This window comes from Hylobates moloch, unplaced genomic scaffold (assembly GCF_009828535.3).
Source record: "Hylobates moloch isolate HMO894 unplaced genomic scaffold, HMol_V3 SCAFFOLD_14, whole genome shotgun sequence".
Classification (NCBI taxonomy): domain Eukaryota; kingdom Metazoa; phylum Chordata; class Mammalia; order Primates; family Hylobatidae; genus Hylobates; species Hylobates moloch.
The window spans coordinates 75,945,677-75,967,611 of NW_026652289.1; the positions used below are offsets into that span (position 1 = coordinate 75,945,677).

General features: G+C 34.2%; 1 protein-coding gene across 1 annotated transcript in view; it reads right to left on the minus strand.

Moving 5' to 3' along the window:
* Positions 1-21,935, minus strand: part of SPRED1 (sprouty related EVH1 domain containing 1) — a 101,483-nt gene that overhangs the window by 25,629 nt on the left and 53,919 nt on the right. The window contains exons 3-4 of the mRNA XM_032174393.2: positions 6,231-6,399; positions 3,839-3,885 (exon numbers count right to left, since the gene is read on the minus strand). Coding sequence (XP_032030284.1) covers positions 3,839-3,885; positions 6,231-6,399 — 216 coding nt within the window. The remainder of the gene's footprint in view (positions 1-3,838; positions 3,886-6,230; positions 6,400-21,935) is intronic.

Sequence of the window (21,935 nt, forward strand, 5' to 3'; positions counted from 1 at the left end):
CTTAACTTTTAAGACTTTTCCTCAAAACTTTTCTTGAGTGCCAACTATGTATGTGATTAGCACTATACTACACATCAGGAATAAAAGATGAGCAAGATAGGATTTTAAATTGAAATGATGATCTGTTATAAAACCCTCCAAAGACAGATATGAAATAGAAAGGCAAATTTCTTTGTTGACTTATGATAATTGATGAAGACATTAATTGTTGAAAGCAGAAAGTTGTCCAATAGCTTATGAAGGAAATGTCTAGCACAGTTATTGACACAGAAATAGGTACTCAAATATTTGTTGAATTAATTAATGAACATCCAAAAGGGAAAGGATTTCCACTCTTGACATTTAATGCCTTCAAAACATTTATTTAAATATAACATTATCATTACTTTTACTGTGTTAAAAAATTAGATAATGCATTATTCTTTTAAACTGTATTAGTTGTCTTTGCAAACAATTGCCAATGCAGTAAACCCGATATAAACACTACCTGAAACCATAATCTGTATTCAAAACATTTATGCCAAGCCCATAAGATGAATTATGAAACTTAACATGATCTATTTTATTCCTAATAAAGCAGCTAGATAAATCAGAACACACTGAAACTTCCCATACATTCCAAAAGAAGAATGACCTTCTAAACCTTTGGAACATCATGAATGAAATAAATGGTACTAAGGTAAATTTAAGAGTTTTCTTTCGCAGTTGTAACTCTGAAAAAATTAGCTATCATTCTAATCATCTTAAGAAAAAGTTAAACTTCCCTTTCTGCTTGTGCATTCTTTACCTACAGATGCATTAAAAATTACCACAAAACTTAGCAGCTTCAAACACAAACATTTATTATATATAGTTTCTGTAAGTCAGAATTGTGGGACCAGTTTAGCTGAGTGATTCTGGCTCACAGTCCCCACGAAGTTCTAGTCAAGGTATTAGCAGTGGCTGTAATTATCTGAAGGCTTGTTTGTGGCTGGAGGACTTGCTTTCAGGATGGTTCACTTCACGTGGTTGTTGCTAGAAGGCTCCAGTTCCTTGCTGGTTGTTGGCAGATGACCTCAATTCCTCACATGGATCTCTTCATACATCTCTCCTCCAGTGTCCTCACGTATAGTAGCTGGCTTCTCCCATAGTGATCCATGAAAGAAAGCAAGATGGAAGCCAGAAATTTTCTTAGGATCTACCCTCAGAAGTCACACTTCATTTTCAACACATTCCATGTGGTAGAAGTGAGTCCCTGGGAACAGCCTATACTCAGGAAGAGGGGAATTAGACTCCAATGATGAGAGAAGTATAAAATAATGTTTCCATATTTTAAAACGACCATAATTCACTGCTCTTTGAACACCAATTATTTATATTTTTATCATATTCAAAATACACTCTACCCTCCCATGACTCCCTAAAAGTCTCATCTTTTTACAACAAATCTTCAAAGCTAGGATGTTGTCTTCTAAACAGGTGCAGGTACAGATGAAATTTCCTGGGTATATGTAGTTCCTTAAATGCCGCTCCTTGAATATACATTGCTTCTCTCAATCTGATTTCTGGAACTAAAGAGACAAACTACCTGCCCAACACATATCCAAAAGACAATGGTAGGACAGGCAGAGGGTAACTGCCATGTGACCTTCTTGCTTAAAAGTGGAAAAAATGAGAGGAACAACATAGTTATTGGTGCACATAATTCTGAAATCAAGGTGGCAACGCTGAAAGTTCCTAGAGTGGAACTTAGGACCTGGGAATAATTTTTCATAACTCGTGGCTCTGGCCTTTGAGATCTTGGTTCTAATTTCTAATTTCCTTCTATTTTCATTGAAAGGTGGGCCAGGTTTGCATCTGCATAGTGTTTTCAACTTGCTTCCTGCCAGTGGAATTTTGGGGATCCAAAGGGCCCCTCTTCAATCAAAGGTGGTATTTCTGCCAATATAATGCTGTGAAAAACTTTGTGAATCTTATAGAGGTCCACTCCATTAGATAAAAAGCACACTCATAAATGAGAAAAACTCTTCTCAGCCTTAAACTTCTGCTAAGTGACATACATTTACACTTCTTATAGGACCTACTACTTTGATCGAAAGTTTCTCTGAGGTTCATCTTAAATCCTCCTGAGGTCTTAACGAAGGAATTTACACTCACATCCTTAGACAATGCTTTTCTGAGAAGGCCCTGGATTTGATCTTTGCTTAGAAGCCATTTCTTAATCTTAGCCATTTGACATACTGAGAAACTGAGAATTCTCAAAACCAGCAAAGCCCTGGGTTCTTTTTGTTTGGGAGCCCTTCCTTAGCTTACTTCTCTCATTTACTGTTTATCATAAGCAGTAAGAAGAAATCAGGCAAACAGCTTCAACCTTTTGCTTGAAAACTCCTTAGCTTAACCACCCAGTACATTAGGTACACTTTCTGCTTCCCACATTACTGCCATGACATTGTTGCTAAGCTTTCAGCCACTAAACAAACATTCCCTTTCTTCCATTTTCCAACATGGTTGTCTTCATTTTCATTTAAGCCCTCACTGACGCTCTATCCAAAGATCTTCAAGCTTCCAGTAAGTCTCTTCGGAACTTCACTAAAACTCGCCTCAAAGACCTTCCACCTTTTATTTACTGTCTGAGTCCTGAGTCCAAAGTCATTCCCATGTTTTAGTATTTGTTACACCAGCGCGCCATTTTCAGGTCTCCAGAATCTGCATTAGTCAAAAATCATTCCCAAATTTAGTGGCTTAAAATAACAAACATTTATTATTTCACAGTTCCTGTTAACCAGGAATTCGAGAGCAGCCTAACTAGATGGTTTTGGCTCAGGGTTCCTCATAAGGTTGCAATGAAAACATGCCACAACTGGTCATCTTAAGGCTTGCTTGGAGCTGAATAACCTGCTTCCAAGGTGGCTCACTAATATGGCTATTGTCTGAACGCTTCAGTTCCTCACCACATGAATATCTACATAGTGTTGCTTGAACGTCCTTTTAATATGGCAGTTTGGCATCCTCCATAATGTGGGTGACCTCATGCAATTAGTTGAAAGGCATAAGAAAAAAGATTGAGGTCCTCTGAAGAGAACAGAATTCGGCCTTCTCATGACTGCAACATCAACTTGTGCCAGTTTCCAGCATGCCTGCCCATTCTGCCAACCCAGCCCACAATCTTATGAACCACTTCCTTAAAAAAGAAAAAACAAAACAAAACAAAAAAAAAACAGAAACTTTACTTTCTATATAAAGATTGATATCTCTTATCTGAAATGCTTGGAACCAGAACTGCTTCAAATTTCAGAATATTTGTATGTGCATAATAAGACATCTTAAGGATAGTACCCAATTTAAAGATGAAATTTATTTATGTTTATACACCTTATAACACACAGGATGAAGGTAATTTTATACATGATTTTAATAATTTCGTGCATGAAACAAAATTCTGACTGCATTTTTAGTGTGATTTATCACATGAGGTCAAGTGTAAATTTTTTCTACTTGAGGTGTCATGTCCATACTCAAAAAGTTTTGGATTTTGGGGCCGGGCACGGTGGCTCAGGCCTATAATCCCAGCACTGTGGGGAGGTGGGTGGATCACTTCAGCACAGGAGTTCCAGACCAGCCTGAGCAACATAGCAAGACCTTGTCTCAAAAAGAAAAAAAGTTTCGGATTTTGGAACATTTCAGATTTTAAATTTTCAGATGAGGGATGCTCAACCTGTATTGGTTCTTTTTTTCTGGAGAAATCTGACAAATACAGTGTCTTAGAAATATTCTTAGTAATTGCTAAGTTTATTTAATAAGGCTAGTGATTTCTTCCACATCCTTTATGTTTACAAATTCCTTCCAAGCCATTACTTACTTGTAAGTCATCTGCCCCTTCAGCTTCATTTTTTGATTCAGGGCATCCTAAGAAAATAGATAAAAGTTAATTAAGTATAGAATTTTTGTCTTAGAGTCCAGTATTAATGACTAATTGATTATATCATTATAATACTTTAGAAGACTAACCAGAGATCTTTCTGGACTGCCTGGCAATTAAGATACTGGCCACTTGTATTTGCCCGTGTTAGAATAATGGAGAATAATGTAATTATTTCCCTCTTCTATAGGTAAATTTCCAGCTGCTTACTAACGAGACGTTTTCTCTGAAAGTATACTATCTCTAGTTAGCCCTGCCCCTAGTTTCTCCCAGATACTCAAAATTACTAGGCAGATTATAATTACACTGCTCTGGTGATGCTAAGATGTGATTTATTCAATTTTTCTAAATGCTTTGACCCAGGAAACAGTATTTAGTACCTATAACCAGGATTTTAGTTGCTTTAGCTAAAATGGAAAACAAATGAGTTTTAATCCCCTATTGATAGTTAATGGCCAATTGTTGTTACTGCCTTTTTTGCATCAATGTCTCTGTACAGATTTTCATGCTGTTAAGAGTACCTTTAGTTTCAATAAATTAGTAAGAAAGGATTTGTCCTAGCAAAGTATTCTTAGTTCATGCTACCCCTGAGAGGCACAGCTTAGCCTGGAGTAGGCATGAGATAAGAAGAAATGTGCCCTTTGGAAAGAGCAGCATATTTTATCTTTTTGTCACAGAAGGTCAAGTAAAAGCAATTTGAGATTGTTGAAAGTCTATATAGCAGCTGATAACAATGCTAGCTAATGTTTTTTAATGTTCAAAAATAACAAGGTAGACTACGTACTGTAGTCTACTCTACCTAGGAGTTTGTAAGCTACTCCTTATAAATCCTTTTTTAAAACATTAAACCCAATCTGTTTGGTCCTAGTGAAAGAGGTATACTGTTACGGTACATGAGCATATGCTTAAAAGTAATTCAAAACTTTAAATCATATAAATTCCAGCAGCCATGGATACTATTTTTCTCTTTAAAGTACTGGTTCTTCAAAACTGGCTAAAGGTTAGAATCAACTGAGGAATTGTAAAAAAATACACTGATGCCAGAGTATGGAGTCAAACCAAAATATATCAGAATCTCTGTGGAATGAGGCACAGAAACATCATGTATTTTTCTTTTAAGTTTCTTATTTTTTTCTTCAAATTCAAATTACAATTACTTGACTAGAGAACAATTCCTCACCATATTTGAACTTCTTGGAGTTTTTGAAAAATAAGGGATGACTCGACTCTATTCCCCAGATAGAGTCAATTGGTCTGGAGCGCAGACTAGTCATTTTAAGCTTCGAAAGCTTCCCAGGTGATTTTAATGTGTAGCCAAGGTTAAGAACACTGATCTAAGGAGAATTTATGGAGTCTCACAATAAAGACAAAATGGCTACTATTACTTCATAGTAATTTTTTCTGGATCAGAATAAAAAATTACTCATTTACCAAATTCTAATCTTTCAAAGTAGCTAAATAAATTACTTAACTACAATTTCATGCACTATCAAAACAGATTTGTACAATGTATTTCCATGTTCTTGCCTGTGATTGGTCTCACAGTTTATGTTTTCAGATTTTCTTATTAAAATGACATCTTCAAAATACACAAATCACAATGTAGTCTAGCACACTTTCAGTTACTTTATACAGAAAGTTAGTTAAATTTAAATAATTTTCCTAATTAGAAAAAAAAATCAAGTCTTGGATATTTCTTCCTTTATGGAAGAAGTGGGTTTTAATGTGATTTTTGTTTAAGTAAGCATAAGCCAGTCTTACATGAAAAAACATTATTCTTCCCTTCAAAACCTGTATGCTTTTGAGTTAATAATTTTAATAGACTGGCAAGATAACAAAGGAATAGATGAGCTTGTGGTCTCTGCCAATCCTCAATAATGAAATCAATCAAGTGAAGACTTTTGTCATGGAATAACTAGAGTCTACATAAATTTGAATATTACAAGTTCTATATAATTACCCAAAAAAAGGATGTGACTGGTGTCATACATACACAAGTAGAATACCAACTGGGATTCTCACAGCTGTACATTTCTATTCCCTCGTCCTTCAAGCTCTTATTTTAAAACATTTGAATTATCTGAAGTCAGCTGTTGATGGACTCTTCAAGATAATACATGCAATTGACATAGACTACGATGTGACAAATACAAATCACGTTAAGGAGTCTATTATTTTATCTTCATCTATTGTGAGGTTTCAAAGCCTGGTCACATATCACAAAAGCTGACATGGTTAAAGTGTGAAAACTACTTTGGGTCAAGTTTAGGAAAGATAACCTCTACTATATATAACTGACAAATAAATTAAGAAAATAGTCAAGAATACCTACCTTGAGAAATATCCTCTATAGCTCTTCGGATACCTCTATCAAAAGCCCTAGCATCAGCAGGACTTTGAAACGTAAGACCAAACTTCTTGTCATCAATCTTCCAGTGGTGAAATGTTGGAGTGACCTTATTATAAATGAGGTCTTTTTTAAGCATACATTCCAAAACCACCTGACAAAAGCCAAATACCAAAAATTAATATACATACATCAAATGCATCTAATGTAGCTCATAAATACAAACTGAGATGATACAATGCTATTACTTTTTAATGAATAATTTTAAATATTTTAAATAAAGTGGTCTAGTTCACAAAGTCACTCAATAGATTAAGATGGAATAAAAAAATGCACATTATAAACAAGATGCTTATTATACTCCCATTTTAAAGAATACACACATATATACACTCCCATTGCAAACAAAATTTCCGGAGGAATATATCAGGAATTACTTCCAGGAAAGAGGCAGGGGGGTGGTAGTAATAGAAATTTAACTTTTTAAAGTCATTTTTGGCTGGGGGCAGTGGCTCACACCTGTAATCCCAGAACTTTGGGAGGCCGAGGCAGGCGGATCACTTGAAATCAGGAGTTTGAGACCAGCATGGCCAACATGGTGAAACCCCATCTCTACTAAAAATATAAAATATTAGCTGGGCATGGTGGTACGCGCCTGTAATCCCAGCTACTCAAGAGGCTGAGGCAGGAGAATCGTCTGAGCCCAGGAGGCGGAGGTTGCAGTGAGTTGAGATCACGTCACTGCACTCCAACCTGGGCAACACGGTGAGACTTCGTCTCAAAAACAAAACAAAACAAAGTCATTTTCCTAAACTTCTTAAAAGATGTATTTATATTTTGTGTAAGGATTTAATGGTCATAGCAGTAAAACAAATACACTTTGCCACTTTTTCAAAATATGTATTTAAGTGAGTTACCTAACATTTAAAGCCTTAGTTTACTCATCTCTAAAACAGAAATTACAGTACCAAAATATCCCAGAGCTTAGAGTGGAATGACCGAATGTGCATTCATGTAAAGAGCTTCATGCAATGCATGAATCAATATACCCTTGGTTTTTAAATTTTTTATTTTGAAAGTATTTCAAATTTGTAGAAAAGTAACAAGAATAATACAGAAAATTCCTGTTTGCCCTTTATCCAGATTTATCACATTAATTTTTAACATTCTCTCCGTATATGTCCATGTATAAACATTTAACTTACTTTATTATGAACTATTTCAAAGGAGTTACATATATTATGTTCTACTGCTCTTTAATACACACTTGAGTATATTTCCTAAGTGCAATACTGTTCTCTTATGTAATCACTATGGTGATCTCATTCAGGAAATTTAAAACCAACACAGAACTTTAATCTATAGACCATGTTCCATAGACCGCGTTACATTTTTGCCTACTATACTAATAATGTCTTTTAGAGCATTTTAAAAATCCTTCCAGTATAGGATCCATTCCAGGACAGTTGTAAGGTCTCTTCAGTCTTTCGTTCCTGGGCCTTTGTCTTTCATCATATTCACAGTATGTTTTTAATAAATGTTAGTTGTCACATAAAACAAAAGTGGATATACTAGTGATCTTTGCAATTAATCTAATAAAAAGACTAGAACTACACACCTTAATTATTTTAAGAATCCCCTATAACAGGAGGAAAAGAATTAAAAATAATTCAAATGAAACCCATAGTAGCACATGACACATAATAAATGCTCAGTTGGTATTTGGTGAAAGATTATATTTTCACTACCTCCACTCTTTTCCAATCACCATTATCACTTGCACGTCTCTTCCATGCACTGCTGATGATCCCCTCAGATATTACTAGTAGTCGTGAATTACTAATAGTAATTGCAGTACTCTGCAGGTAAAGTAATAATTTTTCTTAAAAAAAAAAATAGCAACTTTACTGGACCACTCCCTAGTTTCAATGTCTTTTCAATGCTTTCAAGACTAAAATTCTTATTATGACCTACTAGGCCCTGCATGAGCTGGTCTTTGTCTGTTTGCCAAATCCTTAAACTATAGTGGCAGACAAATATTAGGTACTCAACCAATACTTCTCCTCAGAAAAACTTTTAGGCTTTATGCACTTCCCTAGGAACTCATTCACAGATCATGGACTAGGAATCTCTAATTTATACTTTTGGAGGGGAGGTCTGCTAGAGTCTGCTTATACTGGCTCCTAAAAGCCAGATATTAAATTTTCAGGAATTTTGGAAGCCATTGTTAAAAGCTAGAATATATAACTCTACAATGAAATAAATTACATTAAAAATAAAATAATAAATACACAAAACTCATCAGTTCCTAATTATTTTACTATATTTTTACAATTACCTATGTTCATGAGGTAGTTTACGTCTGTCATATCTGTATGGTGGAAATACTATATAATGCCACACTACTGCTCATTTCTTCCCAATGCTATATGCAATGATAGCATGTTGAGAAAAGCAGCCATGGTAGAGGTATGTAAATGCTATAAATCATTGACTTGTGTCCCCTCTTGAAAGCTGATTGTTAAACCTTTTATCAGCATATCACTGAATATAATAATTCTTGGTAGTAAGTTTTATTAATTCAGAAATAACCAAAAATGTGACTAAGGTTCAGTCCTGCCCGTTTATAGGCAATGCAGTGAAATTTTCTCAAGACTTTTGCTTCCTATACTTTGATGACTCTACATGTATTAGAAAAGAATTAACGGCCAGGCACAGTGGCTCATGCCTGTAATCCCAGCCCTGTGGGAGGCTGAGGCGGGTGGATCGAATGAGGTCAGGAGTTCAAGACCATCCTGACCAACATAGTGAAACCCGTCTCTACTAAAATACAAAAATTAGCCAGGCGTGGTGGTGGGAGCCTGTAATCTCAGCTACTCAAGAGGCTGAGCCAGGAGAATCACTTCAACCTGGGAGGCAGAGGTTGCAGTGAGCCGAGATCGTGCCATTGTACTCCAGCCTAGGCATCAAGAGTAAAACTCCGTCTCAAAAAAAAAAAAGAATTTACATGTATCCAGAGCTTTTATGAGTTGGCATTTTGCTAAAGCATTTTACACAGATTTACTATTAAATATTTGTTACAATCACTTTGCAACAACAACAACAATTCATGATTAAGTTCTAGAATTCAAGGGGAAGTAAATGTTAGTGTCATAAATTACTGCAACATTTTTACTATATTCATAAACAGTGGGAAAAGCAGTATTTTGTAAAACAATGCTAAATTGGAATTGTTAAAAAGGGGAAGACATAAAAACAGTTTGATTCTAGTTTTTAATATATGATAATAACACTTAAATTTTTAATACATGAAAATATTACTGAATTAGCCCCCTCTTCTATTTTCCAAAATTAATATTTTCAACTATTAACTCTCAGATAAATAAAATTTCAACGTGATCTACCCTAATCTTGTCTTCAAATGGCATCTATTATTTAGAGCCTCCCAACACTCACAGAAAAAGTAGTTTTAAAAATAAGTTTAAGCACTATTCACAATAGCAAAGACATGGAATCAACCTAGGTGTCCATCAATGGTGGATTAAATAAAGAAAATGTGGTACGTATATACTTATAAAACATATACCATGGGATACTAAACAGCCATAGAGAAGAATGAAATCACGTCCTTTGCAGCAACATGGATATAGTTGGAGGCCATTATCCTAAGCAAATTAATGTAGGAACCAAAAGCCAAACACCACATGTTCTTACTTATAAGAGGGAGCTAATAATGAATACTCATAGACACAAAGATGGCAAAAATAGACACTGGGAACTACTACAGGGGAGAGAGAAGGAGGGAGGTAAGAGTTGAAAACCTATTGAGTATATGGGAGTCAAAATCCATCATTCCCCAAACCTCAGCATTACCCAATATACCCAGGTAACAAAATCTGCACATGTACCCCTTGAATCTAAAAGATGAAATTATAAATAAATCAATAAAAATGAGCTTTAAAATGCACTGAGGAAATGAAGAGGCTAATGAACTAGCTCTTTGACTCACATAAATACCTATGCAGAAATGTGTTCCACCTAAAAGTCATGAAAATACTGAGTTTAAATATCATACCAACCAGTACTAAAACATACTAATTATAAACTAGATCTCAACTTGTTTACTTCTATCTATAAAAATATGAGAAAATACTGTTGGCATTATATATTTAATGTAGCATAAAACTGATTATCCTTTAGGGAAAAACTTCTATGGTAGCTGCTAAAACGAATTTTGGAATAGGCAGTGGAATAGAAAAAAGGTAATCTACTGGCACAATCACCCAACATCATTGTAGATAATTTTTAGGATATGCCTCCTAGAACAGTCTATCGCTCATTTACATAATTCTCATAGGTTCCCTATGCAATGTACAATATTTTCTTATTTATCTAAGTGACATAATATATTAGAAAGTTGTTTTGCTTTTGACTTTAAGTAGCATTTTTTAAAATGTACTTTCATCACACTAAAGCAATGTATAGTACACCTTGATTAAGTAACAGAGACAGATACCAACTGTCTACTTCAAATTAAAAAAAAAAAAAATCAATGGGGTTGAAAGTTGTTAAAAAAAAAAAAAAAAAAAGAAAGAAAAAGAAAGCAGAATAAAGAACGCCTCAGAAGATGTTTACTCATCATCTGATGAGAACTAAATCTACATTCCTGAAAAGCAAAAATAATTTTAAAGGCTAGAGGATTCTTAAAATTACTGAATTCTGCTGCCTATTTTCACGTCCCTTCTCAACTATATCAGAACACTAAGTTCTGACTTTAGCCCAATGTAGTTTTCAGTGTATTAATTCTGTATCTTAAGATAATAGTAATATTAGTAACAACAGTCATACAGGAAGCAGAGTTCAATGCTGAATTACCATATTTGAGATTGGCATAATTAGCAAACTGTAGAAAATAGCAATTACATCTTTGACAAGAGATTAAAAACAACCAATCCCATATTACCAGTGAATTATTTACTTTGTAGGAGAAATGAGGTAAAGGGATACATTATTTCTGGCCAATAGGAAGTTAGACTAATTACCAATGGCAATTAACATCTTGTCTTCTTTGTAAGACAAGACATGGTGCAAAAGGAAATAAATAATTCTAAGTCTTGTTAAGACTATCCTAAAGGCCATTGCCAGAAGCTATTAAAAACATAATCTTAAAAATATTCGGTCTATTGTAATACATCCCTAATTCTAATTAAAAGCTGAATAAACTTCTTGCTAGTATTAATTAGTTGTGGGTGTGAATTTCATCAGGCCCCCATCGTATTAATGAAGGACATTCATAAAATAGATAGTAGAGATAAATTTAAAAGCCAACCAGTGGCCTCACCCTCTTTTTTACTCAAAAGATAGTTTATATTAATAAACTGGAAAGACATCAGAAGTGTAGACAGCTACTGTAAAGTAAATACTAAATGTAGGACTCAATCAACAAGAATAACTATAAAGAATATGTTGCCAAAATAATATGACACGAATAACCCTTCACTGATCCATTAAAAATGCGGCTGGTTGACAATGAACAAATTAGAGTAATGTTTTAGTATTAGTACTAGAACTTTTTGAACTTTTGATCATCTACAAATGCACAGGGATTAGAAATAAAGAATTAACCAAAAAAAAAAAAAAAACAAACGATATAATGGAAAATTTTAAACTAGAAAAAGCCACAACAAATTCAAAAGCACTTAAATGTTTATACTGACTGCATGAAGAAAAATTCAGACTTTTACATACAAACAGATCTGGCCAGGTTGGAGTACAATATAATTGCTGCAAATAGACTGGCTGGAGCCAGCTTTAGGAAAGTGACTATAATAATAAAGGAGGAAAATACAATTATGTAGGTGTATTTGGTAGCACAACTTTGCATTCCAACACAGATCTAAACAAATCTAAGTTACCTAAGACATACAAGTCTAAATTCTTTACTAGCAAGGTAAATATTTTTGGAACCACAGATATTTTAAGAAGATCTTAAAGTCTTTCAATCCAGTGGTAACGAAAATAACTTAAAATCTATTTTTATTTTTTATTCTTTTGTCTGTTAACATTAAACAGACGTTATTTGTGAAAATACAGATAAACAGGTGAACTCTGGACTTCAAGAAAACTGAAAATACTGTTGACATAAATTTATTAAAATCTGATACAGATGAAGGAAGAGGGAAGACAAATGGTTTCCTTATACAACACCAGGTTAAGAGACAACGGAAGAAGGTGTTTAACAAAAATGGATTTTTATATGAGTGAAAAGTGTTCAAAATAAAATGATTAAGCTATGAAAAATAGAACAGGACAGAAACATGACACATTCACTTCTCAAGAAGAAGAAAACAGTTACTACCGTGTAAGAAGAATTCAGTACAGAAATTAGTTTAGCTTGTAGGCTTTGTAGCCAAGAACTGCTGGGTCCTGTCCAGTCTCTACCACTCACCATCCAGCTGACTTTTGAGAATTAGATGAACTAATAAAGTATTCAAAATACTGCCTGACACATAGTAAATCTTCAATAAATCTTAGTAGTGATGGTGATGTTGGTGACTAGGTGATGCCACCACCCCACAATAGGTTACTTGCTATGCGAGGATGGGAGATCATTATTTATGAAAAGGATTTTTGAGTATGGAGACAGAGGTGTTTGAGTGACAGATACAAGTATTAAGCACTTCAAAGAATTTATGTGAATAAATTCTGAAGAGTTTGTTAATGGATTCTAAAGGCTGTAAAAATGCTTCAATCTCCAACCCTTTTCCTTCATCTGAAAAAAGTTCCAGGGTAAGAATTTACAGAGGGGAAAAAAAGGGGAGAAACTGTGGTTATTAAATAACTACAACTTCTGAAGACTTATTCCAAGTTATTTTGGGAAATATAGAGCAAAACTCCCATCGTAAAATAACTGTGTTGCTTGCCAGAAGCATTTAAAATAGACCAAGCCAAAAATGGGTGTAAGTGCATTTTTGTTTCACTAATAACAACTAATAATTTGGAAGAAGAGAGTACAATTAAATATACACTTTTAAATTACTACATACTATATTGTAGTTTCTACCTTACAAGTAGATAATTACATGTTCACAAATAGTGTTATCTAAGAAGTAGCATGCTTGGTAACCAGACATAAAAATTTTTACTAGTAACTTTCTGAAATACCTTTGAATCCAATGAAAAATAATTTCATTTTCAAAATAATAATTCCAAATTCAGATTAAATTACTTGATAACCAAAGCCAATAACTGATATCTCAAATAGTTGCCTCTTATTATGAACTTTAATTTTCTGAATGTAAAAACCTGTACCCTTTAAGAAATAAATACATTATGACATTCTATATAGAATTGTTATCAAATACATGTTTTTACAATTGTCTATTAATATAAATTTGTGTTTAACACTGTGTTCTGAGCTGAGTGGGACTTTAGACATTGAAAAATATAAGTAACAGAAGCAGCAATGGCAGTGATTCTCACACAATAGCAGTTCTGTTACCTTCAGCTACCACAAAAGGAAGGGAAGGAGGCAGAAAAAAAGGAATAAAGGAGGAGAGAAGGGAAAGAAAATAGTATCATATTTTCATAATTATGGCACTTTATTTTAACACACATTATTTTTGTATAACTAAATAGTTCATATAAAAAACAGCAAGTTACAAAAGAGATCAAATATTTGACAGTCAGACATACATACGTATTTTATTTTCACTCAAAAAGATAGTAACTGAGGCCGGGCGCGGTGGCTCACGCTTGTAATCCCAGCACTTTGGGAGGCCGAGGCGGGCGGATCACGAGGTCAGGAGATCGAGACCACGGTGAAACCCCGTCTCTACTAAAAAATACAAAAAATTAGCCGGGCGTGGTGGCAGGCGCCTGTAGTCCCAGCTACTCGGAGAGGCTGAGGCAGGAGAATGGCGTGAACCCGGGAGGTGGAGCTTGCAGTGAGCCGAGATTGTGCCACTGCACTCCAGCCTGGGCGACAGAGCGAGACTCCGTCTCAAAAAAAAAAAAAGATAGTAACTGGAGCAGCAGTATCTACAGTTTCCATACTCCAATAAACCCACACTCCTACCTAGTTCCTACTTAAATAAATGAGGCGAGAAAGTATACATGTATGTGTGCAAATAATAAAAATTAGAACAAACAACCAATAGAGGAATAAAATTTAACTGGAGGCTCACATGACTACAAGGATATGAAAAAGTGTGCAGCTGGAATTAAACTTGACATTATAATATTGGGAAAAGGTGGTGGATGCTGAGAGTAATAAGCAAAATGGACTCTTAGGCTAAAAGGTATAATGAATAAGGTTCACTTAGTAGAAATATAATCCATATATTTTTATTAAGCAAGAATAAACACAAGAAAAACTTGACAAATCTATAATCAGAGTAAGATATCTGAATATATGTCTCAATAATTGATAGATGAAATAGACACAAAATTAGTAAAGATAAAGCAGATTTGAATATCACCATTAAAACATCTGACCTATGGGACACATGAAGAAACCTGTATGAATTACTTGAAAAATACATTCTTCCAAAATATGTGGAACACTTAGGTAAATTAATCATTTACTCACAATATAACATATATCTTGACAAATATAACTGTTATCGCATAGGCTATCATCTCTAAACATAATGCAATAAAACTTTAGTTTAAAATACCTGTTCTTTTGAAAGAAATTACACCTGCTTCTAAATGACAAGTGAATCAAATAAATCAGCATGAGAATTAGAAAACCCTTAGAACTAAAAGATAATGAAATTAACTCCATATAAAAATTTGTGTAGTGCAACAATCTAAAACAAGAAGCCAAAAAGGAAATTTGTAGTTTAAAAAGCTTACAGTGAAAATAAGAATTTGAAAATAAAATGAACTCAATGTCCAATTTAAAATGTTAAAAATGAATATAATAAACCCCAAAAAAGTATTAAGAAATAAAGGGTATGAATTCATTTAAAAAAATCTACAGAAAGGAAGAACTACTTTTCCACCATTTGCCTGCTTGTTTAGAACATAGATAATATGAATTCCTGTTTTAGTCAATGAATTATAATCATTTATCCTACTTTAATTGGATAAAGGGAACTCCTTCATGCTGACTTGTGTCTTTTCAACAAGATTTCATCCTTTGAGTACAACTTTACTTTCTGGCACAAGATGTTATATGATATTCTGGGCAAGGATGAATAATATGAATCTAATCATGGGGAAACATTAGAAAAATCCAGATTGAGAAACATTCTATAAAATAACTGCCTAGTATTCTTTAAATATGTCTATGTCATTAAAGACTGAGGAACTGCTCCATTTTACAGAAGACTAAAGAGCTATGGCAGTTAAATGCTACATTTTCTTATACTGAAGAAACAAAATTGTCATAAGAACATTACATGGACAGTTGTAAAAACTGGAATAGGGACTGTAGATTAAAGTACTGTATTTATGTTAATTTCCTAAATATGATAAATATACTATAATTTTGTAAGAGAATATCCTTGTTCTTAGGAAAAATACACTGAACAATTAGGGTAAAAAGCAGGCTGTAATGCAACTTACATCACATAGTTCAGAAAAAAAGTGATTTTTGTGTATGTGGGTGTGTGCGTGTGTTGGGAGAGGGAGAAAATGATACACTCAATGTGGCAAATGTTAAAAATTGGTGAATTTAGGTAAAAGGTATACAAGAGGTCTTGAGAGTATCCTTGCCAACAGCTGATTATTTGCAAAGACCAGTGAAATGGACAAGAAAAAAAGAAAAAGTACGAATAAACTATGTTAGGAAGAAAAAGAGGGACAAAACTAGAAGTAGAGATTTAAGAATTAATAAAGAATACAATATAAAGGTTTATGACCCTGAATACGAAAACTTAAGTGAAACAAGCCAATTTCCTAAAAAACTATAACTTACCAAACTAACTGAAAAATAAAATAGAAAACCATTAGAGACCTGTAACTATTAACAAAAGTGAATGACTAGAAAGCAACGACGACATGGGATGAGGGAATGTGAGGTGAGATACACTGGGATTCCACCAGCACCTCTTGAAAAAATATAACAAGGACTAGAGGTCAAAGAACAAGAATGTCACCACCTTTTATAGATACTGTAGGGGAATTCTACCCGCAAAAGGGAATGGCATTGTCAAAACTGACTCCTAATTAGGAATTAATATGGCTCTGACTCCTGGTAGGCACACTAAAAAATAATAAAAAACATTCCAGCACAGGCTTGTTGACTCAGCTTTTTCCCAGGTCCCCACAGGTTGCTAGCTTTCTAAACTGCCAGAATAAAACTAAATAAGCTTAGGCAATTCTCTTTTCCCTCACTGGATTTCTATAATTTGGAGATGGGCTCCTATAATGTTGATGAAATGAACCCCAAAGATCTAAGATTTTAACAGTTACGAACCTTATGAACCAATTGATAACAGCAATACCCTATTACAACACAGAAACCATTTAGAAACACAAAAATAACCAAAAACATGATAGTTGGAGATATTCAACCTTTGAAAGTTAAACAAAAAAGGATGTATAAATTTGAATAATTTAATAAATAATGTTAAATTTTATAAAACCAAAACTTTATACTACAGTGAACCAAAGTCTTTTTGAAAGTCTGGACTTTACAAAGGAGGAAAAATCTCAAATCAATAACTGAAGTTCCTACCTCAAGAGACTAAAGAAGGAAGGGCAAAATAAACCCAAAGCAAGCAAAAAGAAAACGACAACAGAAATAAAATTGAAAATAGAAGAAAAATCAATGAAACAAAAACTACTTTTCTAAAAATCAATACAATTGATACAAATCTAGCAAGACTGACAAAAGAGCAAAGCCACGTATCAATTACAGGAATGAAACGGGATACTGCTAAAGTTCCTGCAGCCTTTAAAAGAATAACTGACCTACTAAGAACAACTTTATGCTCATAAGTTGGACAACGTTAAAGAAATTGACCAATTATTTAAAAATCACAAATTATAAAAATTCAACCACAATGAAATAGATAACCTGAATAGTCCTATAACAATTAAAGAAACTGAATTTGTAATTTAAAATCTTCTGAAGAGATCTTTATATTGAGATAGTTTCAATGAAAAATTCTACCATCTGAAAACGAACTAACACCAATTTTAGTCTTTTCCAGAAAACAGAATATGAGGGAATACTTCCCAACTTATTTTAATGAGGCCAGTATTACCTTGACATCAATATTAAACAAAAATAGTACCAAAAAACCCCCCACCACCCTACAGACTATTATCTCTAATGAACTTAAATGCAAAATTCCTCAACAAAATATTAGCAAACCAAGTCCAACAACGTCAACAACGTATCAAAAATTATACACCACGACCAAGTGGGATTTATTGCAGAAACAAGGCTGGTTCAATATTTAAAAATCAGTATAATCTATCATATCAACAGGCTAATGTGATCAATTGACACACAAAAAAATTTAACATACTCCAATATCTAGTCATGATAAAAATTATCAGCAAGTTAGCAAGAGTAGAATGATCTCAATTTGATAAAAAATGCCTATAAGAAACCCCAGCCAACAACATACTAAAGGTGAAAGAGTGTATGTGTTTTGGTTAATATCTGAAACAAGGCAAGGATGTACTCTACTACCATTGTATTACATATAGAATTGGAGGTTTTAGCCACAGAAATAAGGGAAGAAAAAGAAAAGACATATAGACTGAAGAGGAAGAAATACGTCTCTTCCTATTTATAGATGACATGATGTCAACATTAAAAAATTCCAGGGAATTTACATAAAGAATTAAATATGTCTATGTAACAGGATACAAGAACAACAAATGAAAATTAATGGCATGTCTATATACAATGGACACGCAGTAACCAAAATTAAAAACACAATAGTATTTACAATTGCTCCAAACAAAACATTTAGGTATACAATTAACAAAACATATAAGAAAAACATTTAGGTATACAATTAACAAAACATATAAGGTCTATGTGTTGAAAATCACAAAATGTTAATGAAAGGATTCAAAGACCTAAATAGAGACACAGTGTATTTATGAATTAGAAGATTCATCATAGTAAAGATGTCCATTCTCCCCAAGTTGATCCACAGGTTTAATACAATTCCTATCAAAACCCCAGTAAGGTTTTTTTGTAGATACAGACAAGAATATTCTAAAATTTGGCTGGGCACAGTGGATGATGCCTGTAATCCCAGCATTTTGGGAGGCGGAAGTGGGTGGATCACCTGAGGTCAGAAGTACAAGACCAGCCTGGTCAACATGGTGAAAACCCCAACTCCACTAAATATACAAAAATTAGCGAGCGTGGTGGCAGGTGCCTGTAATCCCAGCTACTCGGGAGGCTGAGGCAGGAGAAAAGCTTGAACCTGGGAGGCGGAGGTTGCAATGAGCCGAGATCGCGCCACTGCGCTCCAGTATGGGCAATAAGAGCAAAACTTTGCCTCCAAAAAAAAAAAAAAAAAAACCAGAAACAAAAACACACACACACAAAAAATATTCTAAAATTTATATGGAAAAGCACAGATCCAGAATAGCTAAAACAATATTGAGAACGAAGAGTAACATGGGAGGAATCATTCTACTCTGTATTAGGAATCATTCTAGTCTGCATTAGGGCTTCTTATATAGCCACAATAATACAGTGTGTGGTACTGGTGGAGGGATGGACAAATAGAGAAATGGAACATAATAAAGAACACAAATATGCTTACCTAATTTTTAACGAGTACAAAAGTAATTCAAGGGAGGAATCCAGACAATCTTTTCAACAATGGTGCAGGAAAAACTGGACATTCATAGGAAAAAAAAAACCCTTGATCTAAGTATCACAACTTACACAAAAGTTAACTTAAAATGGACCATGGGCTTAAATGTAAAAGGTAAAACTATTACATAAAACTTTTAGGAAAAAAACACAGGATAAATCTTCATGACCTATGGCTAGGGAAAGAGTTCTTGGACTTGTCACCAAAGTATGATCCATGAAACGAAAACTTGATAGATGGGACCTTATCAAAATTTAAAACTTTGGTCTGCAAAAGGCCATGTTCAGAGGATGAAAAGACAAGCTACAGACTGGGAGAGAACATTTTCAAACCACGTTTTCCAACAAAGGACTAGTAGCTAGAATATATAAATAACTCTCCAAACTCAATAGTAAAAAAGCAAGGCTGGGTACGGTGGCTCACGCCTGTAATCCCAGCACATTGGGAGGCTGAGGCGGGCAGATCACTTAAGGTCAGGAGTTCAAGACCAGCCTGGCCAACATGGTGAAACCCCATCTCTACTAAAAATACAAAAATTAGCCAGGTGTGGCGATGCATGCCTGTGGTCCCAGCTACCTGGGAGGCTGAGGCAGGAGAATCGTTTGAACCCGGGAGGCAGAGGTTGTAGTGAGCCAAGATCGCGCCACTGCACTAGAAGGAGACTCTATCTAAAAAAAAAAAAACCTCAAACAATCCAATAAGAAAATGGGCAAAAAGACTGACATTCGCCAAAGAAGGTACAAATAATCAAATGAAAAGATGATCATTAGTCACCAGAAAAATGAAAATTAAAACCACAATAAGTTATTATCACTACACATCTCTCAGAATGAGTAAAACAAAAAATAGTGGCTACTTGAAATGCTGGTGAGGATGCTTAGAAAACAGATTGCTCATAAACTGCTGGTGGCAATGTGGCATGATAAACCCACTCTAGAAAAAAGTTTTGCAGTTTCTTAACAAAACTAAATATGCAACTACCATACAACCCAGCAACTGCATAACTGGTCATTTATCCCAGAGAAATAAAACTTACATTCACGGAAAAAAACACGTATGTGAATGTTCACAGCAACCTTATATTTAGTCCCAAACTGGAAACAGCCAAGATGTCCTTCAGTAAGTCATATAAATACATATCAGAGACTACTGCTTAACAATAAAAGGAACAAACTCTGGAGATACTCAATAACCTAGATGAACCCTCAGAGAATGATCACGAAAGAAAAAAGGTCAATCCTGAAAGGTTACATACTTATGATTACACTTTTATAACATTTTTTGAAAGACAAAATTACGGAAATAATTGAGCGAAGAAAGAAAATAGTGGTTGCCTGGCAAAAACAGAAATAGATGTGGTGATAAAATGAACAGAAAGAAGAGATTCTTGTGGTTGTTAAACTGTTCTGCATCTTGTCTGTGGTAGTGAAAACGTGATAAAACTGTACAGACTTAAAATACACAGAAAAATGAATACAAGTAACTGAGGAAATCTGAATATGATACATTGTATCAACAGAAATATCCTCACTGTGATTATGACAATATAGTTTTGCAAAATGTTGCCACTTGGGAAAACAGGGTAGAGTGTACACAGCATTTATTATTTCTTACAATAGCAATTAATAATCTACAATCATCTCAACAAAAATTTCAATTTAAAAAGTCTGTGAGACATTTGCAAAACCAGATTTCATAAAAATCCGTACCAAATTCTAGTCTGGGGAGGTGGAGAACATAAGAACACTTCCTTATCATGGTAAAGGACATCTCAAGACAACAGCTGACATCATACTTATCTGTGCAACATTAGAAATGCCTTTAAATTTGCAAAGAAAATAAAGAGATATTATACCACCAATATTGTCTAACATTATTCTAAAAGCTGAATGAAGAGCTTCAAAAGATAATGATTTTTAAAATATATCATTTACAATAGCCCCTTGCCACATTTTTATAACCCTAAGAGAACACTTGTGAATGTACCTACATACGAAAAAACATAAACTGTCTACAGTTCTGAAAGAATAAGTAAAAATATACCCCTCCCCACAAAAGTTAAACAAGTCTAATGAGAAAAACTAGCACTAGCAGATACTAAACTTCATATTAAAGTTACAATAATTTAGAGAGTGTACATGCATATCATAGACTACTCAACTAACAATCAACAAACAGTAGAATGGAATAGGAAGCACTATGGACTGAAGGGATTGTGCTCCCCTCAAATTCATATGTTAAAGCCCTAATATCCATGGTGACTACATTTGGAAATAGAGCCTGGGAGGAAATGATAAAGGTTAAATGAGGTCATAAAGGTGGGGCCCTAATCTGATAGGGCTAGTGCTTTTATAAGAGGAAGAAACACCAGAGCTCTTTCTCTAGACCATGTGAGGACATCCTGAGAAAGTGACAGTCTGAAAGCCAGGAAGAGAGCCCACACCAGAAACAGAAAATTGGCTAATACCTTGGACTTCCCACCTTCCATAACTGTGAGAAAATAAATTCTGTTGTTTAAATCATTCAGTCTACATTATTTTGTTATGACAGCCCAAGGAAACTAATACAGGAAGTCAAGCACATAGAAGGCACTGAGTAGTTGATTAAACAAAAGAATACTACAGTCAACCACTCAATTAAAAGCATGACACATTCAAATTATAATTTAGAATGTAATAAAACAAAAGTAGTGCAGAAACATTTGGAAAGCTAATAAGTATGGTCGATAAATTGAGGTCAGAGTTTGGGCTTTAATTTAGCTATGATGGAGGCTATTACAGTGTAATGGCAATTGGAAGATAACGGAAAGGATGTGAAATAAATTATGAAATATACCACAACCAGGTATAAAAGAGAACAATGAAGCCAAGATAATATTGATGAGGCT